This window comes from Myotis brandtii, unplaced genomic scaffold, assembly GCF_000412655.1.
Source record: "Myotis brandtii unplaced genomic scaffold, ASM41265v1 scaffold139, whole genome shotgun sequence".
Taxonomy (NCBI): Eukaryota; Metazoa; Chordata; class Mammalia; order Chiroptera; family Vespertilionidae; genus Myotis; species Myotis brandtii.
This window is the reverse complement of record NW_005354965.1, coordinates 1,476,225-1,485,594: the sequence shown is the minus strand read 5'-3', so window position 1 is coordinate 1,485,594 and position 9,370 is coordinate 1,476,225. Positions and strand designations below refer to the sequence as shown.

General features: G+C 52.2%; 1 protein-coding gene and 1 long non-coding RNA gene across 2 annotated transcripts in view; one reads left to right on the top strand and one right to left on the bottom strand.

Annotated features, from left to right (window-relative positions):
- The window catches only part of ITSN1 (intersectin 1 (SH3 domain protein)), a 105,973-nt gene that overhangs the window by 50,789 nt on the left and 45,814 nt on the right, over positions 1–9,370 (bottom strand). The window contains exons 18-20 of the mRNA XM_014535200.1: positions 9,306–9,364; positions 7,521–7,642; positions 5,650–5,664 (exon numbers count right to left, since the gene is read on the bottom strand). Of these exons, the coding sequence (XP_014390686.1) occupies positions 5,650–5,664; positions 7,521–7,642; positions 9,306–9,364 (196 nt within the window). The remainder of the gene's footprint in view (positions 1–5,649; positions 5,665–7,520; positions 7,643–9,305; positions 9,365–9,370) is intronic.
- Positions 2,640–4,180, top strand: LOC106725146. Its single transcript, XR_001361015.1, has 2 exons — positions 2,640–3,281; positions 3,546–4,180. It is a non-coding gene; the product is annotated as an uncharacterized LOC106725146 (long non-coding RNA).

Sequence of the window (9,370 nt, the reverse complement as noted above, 5' to 3'; positions counted from 1 at the left end):
GGCTCTATGCCTGACCCCGGGCGGCTCTGCACCTGACCCCGGGCGGCTCTATGCCTGACCCCGGGCGGCTCTGCACCTGACCCCGGGTGGCTCTATGCCGGACCCCGGGCGACTCTGCACTGACCCTGGCGGCTCTGCACCTGACCCTGGGTGGCTCTATGCCTGACCCCGGGTGGCTCTATGCCTGACCCCGGGCAGCTCTGCACCTGACCCCGGGCAGGTCTGTGGTGCCGGGTGCCCGAGCCCTGGCTCTGAGCGAAAGGAGGAGCCAGCAGTCAGCTCTCACCCCCGGTGGGTTTCAGTTTTCTTCCCTTTTCCTAATCACGGCAGGTCAGACCAAGAGCCTGGCCGAGGCCCACGCGCACCTGCTGAGCCCGGCACCGGCTGGGACTGGACAGTGACGGCCGAGCTGCACTGCACAGAGTCAGCTAATCGTTACCGACAGCCGGCGGTGCCGACTGAGAGCTGGAAGCAAAGGGCGCCGTCAGTATGAATCAGTATCCTTTAACAACCTCTAGTAACAAGGAGTTACTCAGCGGAGGGTCAAGAAAGATCAAACAGCCGTAGATGGTTTCCGCGGAAGAGAGCGGACCGCTGCTGAGCCAGGTGAAAGCGCACAGGTGCATGATGGGAAAAGTAAGGACAAAATTATTTGTAGCTGCAACTGTTACTAAGGTCCCATAGTTTTCTGTTGTACAAATTCAACTTTACTATTCGGGAGGTGCATGTGAGAATGTGAAATCCTGCTGCTTAACATTTCAGAGGCTGCGTATTACAGCAGGTGCTCCTCATGTCTGCGCTGGACTTCAGTTCCCACTCAGAAGGGTTACTGGAATCAGCAGGATGATTCTGCTTATTGCTACAAGTTACCCACTGTTTTAGGGGCAACGGAAGAACGATGTGGGAGGAGTTACACTCACGGTTAGAAAAGTATGTTCATCGCTCTAGGTCAGTGATGGCGAACCTATGACACGCGTGTCAGAGGTGACATGCGTGAACTCATTTTTTGGGTTGATTTTTCTTTGTTAAATGGCATTTAAATGTATAAAATAAATATCAAAAATATAAATCTTTGTTTTACTATGGTTGCAAATATCAAAAAATTTCTATAGGTGACACGGCACCAGAGTTAAGTTAGGGTTTTTCAAAATGCTGACACACCGAGCTCAAAAGGTTCGCCATCACTGTTCTAGGTCAAATACGGGGCTAGCAGAGACCTCATCTGATTTTGAATCCCTTAACATACTAAGGAGGTAACACATTTAACACTTCACTGGACATTAACATTACTTTTTAGAAGTCACAGAAATGAGTAGGCAGGGTCTTAACAATGATTTTAGAAAAACTGGCAAAAATACCAGTTTTCTAACCCATTCAAATTTCAGTAAACAAACAAACAAAAAAAGCAAAAAACTATAGACCCGACTTATCTGTATTCTGCGCAGAGTAAGGGGGTGTAACAGTCATTTGCTTGCTTGAGTTAAAAAGGTGTTTGGGTGGAGAGAGTGGAACACCCAACCAACTACTGAACTGTGACTCAGCCTGGAGGGCGCCTGCTCGGCCCCCCGCAGGGAGCCCTGCTGTCCCGGGTGGAAGCGTCTGCAGCTGAGGGCCCCCCGCAGCAGGCCCCGGAGACAGTGCAGTCCTGCTGGGAGGTTCTGCTGGGCTCTGCAGACCTGTGATCCTCGCTGACACTGAGTCAGTGGTGGACGCCTGGTCACTGTTCATCCAACTCCCCACAGTTTGTTCTAACTCCATTTTCGGGGCAGCCCCAACTGGTTCTCTAAATGAGGATTTTTTAAAAATATATTTTTTTTATTTATTTCAGAGAGAAAGGGAGAGGGAGAGAGAGATGGAAACATCAATGATGAGAGAGGATCATCGATTGGCTGCCTCCTGCACGCCCCACACTAGGGATCAAGCTCACAACCCAGGCATGCGCCCTGACCGGAATCAAACCATGACCTCCTGGTTCATAGGTCAACGCTCAACCACTGAAGCACCCGCTGGGCTCCATGAGCTTCCTGAAGCCGCCTCCCTGGCCAGGACTCTGCACTGCCGCCCTCTTCCCCGCCCTCTTCCCCGGCTCCCGCTCCCTCTACAGCCTGGCCTGCGCCTGACCTCCCTCCCGGGACCACCTCTGGTTCTCACAGGGGGCCCGTGCCCAGAGGCCTGTGTGCAGGAACCTCTGGCTGCCTCTGGCAGCAGGAACGCCTCAGGGCCTGGAACCAGTCCCGGCCGTGCCCGGCGGGTGCGCTGCCCTGCACACGCTGGACTCCTGCAAGGTCGGCCTGTGACTCAGCCTCCCGCCCGAGACACGGGGTCTGCCCCGTAACAGGCTGCTGGCCGACTGCTTCCGGGATGCGAAGCCCCCAGGAGTGTCCCGCACAGCAGCGGGCAGGCCTGGCTCCCCCTGGCTAACTGATCCCCGCCTGCCTGTCCCTCGGCCTCTGGGACAGAAGGTGCCCTGAGGGGCTGTGCAGCTGAGAAGGGGGCCCGCCCTCAAGGAGGCTCACTTCCAGGACATCCCCTGCCAACCCGACCAAACGAGTGTCCGGCAGGCTGACTGGCTCTTACAGGAACCCACTCATTCTTACGGACAATCACATTTTAAGGGGCAGAGAAAGTAGCCACTTACAGTGAGTAGATGAACACCCTCAAACCACGGACTCTGTCACAAAGAAGGGAAGCGGGGACCCCGATCCCCTCCCAAGCCGGGGCAGCGGGCGGGCTTAGGGGACCCAGAGCCGCTCCCGGGGTGTGCTGGGAGTCAGAGCAGCGGGTTTCGCACATTTGCCACAGGACGCACAAGGCTTCCCTGGAAACTCTGGGGAGGACGTGAAACTGTTTCCAAAGCTGGAAGCGGGCGGCTGGCGAACTGTCCCCTTAACTGTCGCAACCACTCAACTCTGCCACGGCCGCGCCCAGGCAGCTGGAGGCGGTGTGGCCACGAGTGCGCCTGGCTGTTGCCAGCAGCTTCATTACAACACAGCGCGGGGCGGATCTGACCCCGGGCGCCACATGTGTGTGCCGGCCCTCCACCCTGCCGTGACTGGATCTATCACCACCGAGCACGGAGAGGAGAAAAGACAGGCATGAGTTTAAAGTGTTATGACAAAAAATTTGTTATGCCAGAAATGCTAAATCAGAAGACAGACAAGTTCCAGAACGTGGTGGCTGGCGACTGCTGAAGGGTCTCCTTTCCTGGGCATTTCAGGAAGACACTGTCCACAAAGAATCCAGGACTATCCTGACGAGAAAGAGACATTAGGTTTCAAAGGGTAAGAAAGCCTCCGTCTCCCTGCTGCAGAGCGCTCCACTGTGCACGTGCACCACGGCGCTTGCACCCGTCCCTGCACTGGCAGGCGCTCGGGCTGCTTCGGGATGGGCATGGAGCGGGCTTTCAGCTCCCTGAGCAGTTCTGATGTGCCTGGTCGCGCCTGGGCTAAGATAAACCTCAACTGAACAGCAATGAGCGAAGGTCTTCTAGTCCTGATGCTATTCCAACACATTACAGAGGTCAAATGTGATTTATTCGCCCCCAGATACTGGGACCCCCAGACGAGGAGACAGGCCACAGATTTCCGCAGCATCTAAGCCTTGGCTGTCAAGGTCAAGCTCAAACTCAACCAGGAAGCTTCCATTCGGAGTCTGAGCAATGTCGGCTCGCTCTGGGCCTGCCCCTCTGCTACTCCTGGCAGCGCTAGGGAGCCTTCACTGCGCCTTCCCCAGGCGCCGGCTCTCCATGGGTTTCTCCTGTTTCCTACAGAGACTTTAAACGTGAATGGCAGGCATCACCTTAGATGTCTTTGTGTTATCAACACTGAGAATAGGACTATGTACAAGATAGCACTTTAATTTTGTGAACCACAAAAAATATATATTTGGGGGGAAATCTAAGCTGATAGTCAAGTTTTTTTCAAAATCAAAACATTATCTAAAGTCCCCCGCCAGCCTGCCTTGAAAAAGGAAGCTGGTCAGCTGCTCCAGTCTAACAGGTGCGCGGCTGGTTCTCCAAGATGTGAAGCAATCTGAGAATCGGGTGGTTCTGTGCCCACAAAATAAGGGAACTCCTGATCATTTCACCCAGAGGGGTTGACAGTAATGTTCTAACGACATATTTTTCATGCCTACGTTTCTTAACTGCAGTGAAATAAAACCTGTTACTATTACATGTCAATCCCCCCTCCCTGCCGCCCACATTGTTAACCTCACAAAGGTAAGACTGCTGAATGTCATGGGGGGTCATGTTACATTGTGTAATAGGAAATGAGGCGCTGCCCCGGCCCTCAGCAGGCCGCCACACTGCTCGGGGCGCACTGCGCGTTTCCTCCCGCATCTGGAAGGCCTAAGGCAGAGCGAACCCCATCCAGTCCCGGTGGACATTGTCACCCATCAAAGCTGGATTTACTTTCAGTGTTTTACTATAAATTACAAATGTTCATTCATTTATAAATATGAAAATAATACAGAAGTAGGTAAAATTAAGCACGAAAGCCTCTTTACTGCCCAGTGGGAACCGCTGTTAACAGTTTGAGTCTGTATTTCAAGACTGTTAACTACACATAAACATTCACATACACACAGTTTTTACTTAACCAAAACCCAGTTATACTCTACTCTGCTTCTGCTGTTTTATTGGAAAGCTTGTTTGTAGATGTAGATTTACATGGTTCTCTAACCTCTCCATTATGCTGTTTACTTACACTGTGAGTCACTTAACCCCCTCCCGACAGCCAGCTCTGGGCTGGGCCCTTCTGCCGTTACCAACACACTGGTGAACAGCCGGTGCACACATCTTTGGACACATGCTGAAAACAGCTGGAGGAGGGAGAGCACCAGACTTTTAGAGAATTTTAAATTTGAAGAGGTATTGCCAAAGGACTTAGCCAATTCGTACAGCCAGGCTGACAATGGATATTACACCCACTCGCCTCCACTGACAAAGCTGGCAGTATCAAGCTTTTACACTTGCTCAGTTGAGAGATGGAAAATACTATCTCGTTTTGTTAACTTGTATTTTCCTGATCACCAATGAAATGGATGATCTTTTCGTTTATTTTTTTTTTAACTCATTTACTTTTCTTCACCTGTACCTGTCTCTTCATATCCTCCACCAGCTTTTCTAGGTTGTGTTTCTTTAGTGATAACCTTTTGGAATATTTTATGTAATACAGATATTAACCTTTTGTCTCTGTGTACTTTGTGACATACGCATTTTAATTTTTTATATTGTCAAATCTGTCCATTTTTGTCATTTATGGCTTCTGGTTTTAACCTACAGATGCATTTCTTAGCCATAAAATTATTCCAATATTCACCTTTGTAAAAAAAACACATTTTTAGAATTTTATCTTTTAGTTTTGGAACCTGTGTTTGTCCATGGCCGAGGCAGAGACTTGACCTAACAACTTGCCAAATACAGAGCCTTCGCATGAGCCTCCCAGGGCCCCCGCGAGGGAGGCCTGTCCGTTCTGCACACCTGTCTCCTTCCTGGTTTTTGTAAGCACAACACGCCACACACTCCAAACGGACTTCCACCACCGCGACAACACCCACAGAGACGGGCACCCACACAGGATTGAAGTGACTTAAAGGCACAGAACACTGACTACGATGCAGACTTCCTGACAGCCACAGAGCACTTACCCATTCCCCTTTAACCTCCACCGGGAAAGCAAAGGTTTGAAAGCAAAACAGATGTTTAATGAAAGGCTTATTCTTACAGTATATCTAACTATTCATCTAGTCAAGCTGGTGGTTAACTAGCCAACTTCAGGAAAAGGACTCAATATCACTGTAAAAAATTTACATTTCAAAAAAAGAGCAATACCTTCTCATTAAAATACAGATCATCTGTTAACGTTTCCTTATGGGAACATTTGTAACACTCCCTTATCTCGAGAAGAGCACAGTTACTTTTCTGCAACTTGTGTTGCAACAAAATGCAATTATAAAAACATTAAGCTGCCCTGACCGGTTTGGCTCAGTGGATAGAGCGTCGGCCTGCGGACTGAAGGGTCCCGGGTTCAATTCTGGTCAAGGGCATGTACCTTGGTTGCGGGCACATCCCCAGTGGGAGTGTGCAGGAGGCAGCTGATCGATGTTTCTGTCTCATCGATGTTTCTAACTTTCTATCCCTCTCCCTTCCTCTCTGTAAGAAATCAATAAAATATATTTTAAAAACAAAACATTAAGCTTAGTTTTTCAAGTGAGATAAGGCCACTTTGTAACGAGGTCCTATCTGCTGTCGCACTGCACTTTCGTCCCTTTTTAAGGGGTGGCGTTTCAGAGAGGAGGCAGTGTGAGCGCCAGGAGGTGGTGGAGAGGCAGGCCCGGCCCGGCCTGGCACCACGGTGTCCGGAGCGGTGCCCACTCCTCAGGGAGCCAGTCTCTCTGTAAGAGGGAGGCCGGCACCAGCACATGCGCACTCAGCTGTCTGTGAAGGGCGGGGTGTGTCTGAAGATACACTCGTTCCTGAGCCTCAGGAAGATTCCGGCCCTCTGGCCTTGGCCCTCCTGATTCCCGCCCACAATGAGAGAAAAGGCTGTCAGAATAACAGTGGGGACGGGCTGATTTCTCTGTTCTTTCTTTATATTCTGGCCCAGTGGTTCTCAACCTCTGGCCCTTTAAATACAGTTCCTCACGTTGTGACCCAACCATAAAATTATTTTCGTTGCTACTTCATAACTGTAATGTTGCTACTGTGATGAATCGTCATGTAAATATCTGATATGCAGGATGGTCTTAGGAGACCCCGTGAAAGGGTCGTTCGACCGCCAAAGGGGTGGCGACCCACAGGTTGAGAACCGCTGTATCTGGCCCCTTAGAGATCACACGTTCTACAGAGCTCAGCTGTACACCCGGATGCGCGAGACACGCAAACACCTCTGCCCTCAGAGCCAGGTCCTGGCAGGAGAAACGTGTCTGTCTCCATCCTGCCTCCCCGCTCTTTTAAAATGCCGGCCGCTGCCTGTTTGCCCCTTCAATGAGAACAGCAATGCGAAGGTGGCCACTTCTAAGACTCTTATTCTGAAGGTGTTGACTAGATTGAGGTACAACGTTTTCTTTTAGAAAATAATTTAGGTCAACCACATGGCTTTATTCTTTCTTAAACTGGTTCCTAATAGTTTTCGTTACAATCATAAGAATATACATATTTAATTGGCAACTGAAAATGATGCTGGAGTATTTCCCATGTAAAACTAGTCCTGAAAATAAATTTACTACGGAACTGGAGCAGTAACCTCAACTCTGAGGTTCCGGTTCGTCACCGGTTACAACTACGCTGAGGCTGCGCCACGAGCCCGTCGCCTTCACAGCTCTGGTTCCAGGCGACGCTGGGTACAGGGTTAAAGGTCCTCTCCCATCCCAACAGGAAGGGAAGGAGACTGAGCCTACAGCTCGGAAACCGGTGCTGGCTACTGGCTCTCACACTCCCTGACAAGCTCGCAGCTGCCAGTCAAGTCCACAGAAAGGCGGTGCTGCCACGGACAGCAGGCACTGCACGGCGCCCTTACCATGACGATGTCGCCCGGCTGGATGCTGATCTCATCGTGACTCCTGGACTCGAAGGGATACAGCGCCCGGTAGTACACGACCTTCACGTTCTCCTGGGCAGAGATCGTGAGCGGACCTTTCTCTGTTTACAAACAAAGTGGGGGTGGGGGTGGGGGAGATGGAAAAATAAATAATACACGGAACATGACAACAAGCCAACAGCCGCTGTCCCCTCTACCGCCTCCTCAACACCCGCACAGCCCACCCACCCAGGGCTCTGAAGCTCACACCGAATGCTGGGGAGCCCAATCCGATGTCGGCTCCCCAGACCCACCAGAGCATCAGCGGACCCTCTAAGCAAAGGTCACCCCAAAGCCAAGTGCAGTGAGGCTAAGGCCTCCTGCTGTCGGCTCCAGCCCCGCAGGCCTGGAAGCACCAAGGCCCCGCCCACCCAGCCCACGCGGCAGATCCAATGGGACCCCAGGGCTGGACTCGCCAACAAGAAAGCACTTTGGGAGGCAGAGAAGCCCAGCTTCCAGTTAAAGCACGTGGCCATGCTGATGTCGGGCCCTGGGTGCAGTCCTATAGAACCCCCGCGGCTCTCACCACGACCATCACTATGATCACCTGAGTGAAGTGAGGCGCATGGGCCCGAGATGAAAATGGCTTAGATTTGAAACGAAATAAAAGTTTTAAAAATGCATGAGAGCCGAGGACAGTCTGGGTTCTGGTTGGCAGGACTAAGCATGCCCTCTGGACTGTCCGCCCACGTTCACAGACGCATCTGCTTTCCCTGAGAGCAGTGGGGGTGGGGGGAGCTGCCCTCCTGTGGCCTGGAAGTGGGGTGCCCTGTGGGACTCCCTGACCAAAGGAGAAAGTCCTGACTAGGAAGCAACACAAGGAACTTAAACTGCCCATGATCAGATCACGGGGAAAAGATTTTCATATCAAAACATCTTTCGCCTTCGTACGGGGCGCCCCTGAGGGGATCTGCTGACTTCCTCCCTGGGCGGCGAGCACCTTGGGCAGGGAGGGTGCGGACCCAACTGGGACCCTCCTCCCAGCCCTGCCCAGCGCGCCAGCAAGCAAGCCTTTACAGAACTGTCTGTCTTGTCTTTTCCTTCTGCACACCAGGAGAAAGCACACTGATGGTCAGACCAATGAAGTCCGTGTACTTTGCCTACAAAGAAACAGGCGATCGCTCCGTTCAGCGGGGATTCTCTGCAAAGCCGTCCAGTATCATACAGCCGCACAAGAATTTAAAACCCATCCCAGTTTGCATCTGCTTACGGGATGCCCTCTAGCTTTTTCTAAGTTTCCCACTTCTCATTACTTAGCGGGCAACTTGTGATCAAAGAGCAAAAACCAGCCTCGCTCTCAGAAGGGTGACGAGCAGCCTCCTGCAGGGCCGACTGAGGACAGTGGCTGGCACGCAGGGCAGGCCAGGGCGAAGGAGCCACTTCCTGCTCCCGGGACAGCCCAGAAACCCCCCGAGGGAACGGAGCTGGAGAGGCAGCAGGCGAGGTTCCGACCTCTCCTGGGAACCAGGTGTCTCAATGAAACGTGTGCCACTGTTGTCTGCAAGCCTTCTGATGCCAGTGTGAGGGAAGGCGCAGGTTGGCAGGGGGTGGCAGAATTAACAGATCCGAATGCCCCACATGACCAGCTGCACTGTCCCCAGCAAGGAGCCTCGCATGGCCGCCTCTATTAACAGCCAGGACAGGGCCTGATTAGACGTGGAAATTTCCAGAAGGATGTGGGAGAGAAGACGACCTGACGTCCAGGTCACTTCCGACCCCTCATACCTGCGGTGGACCAGGGTGCGTGGATGGCCGGCGCGGCGGGCTCCTGGTGCTGCGGGCAGAGCCGG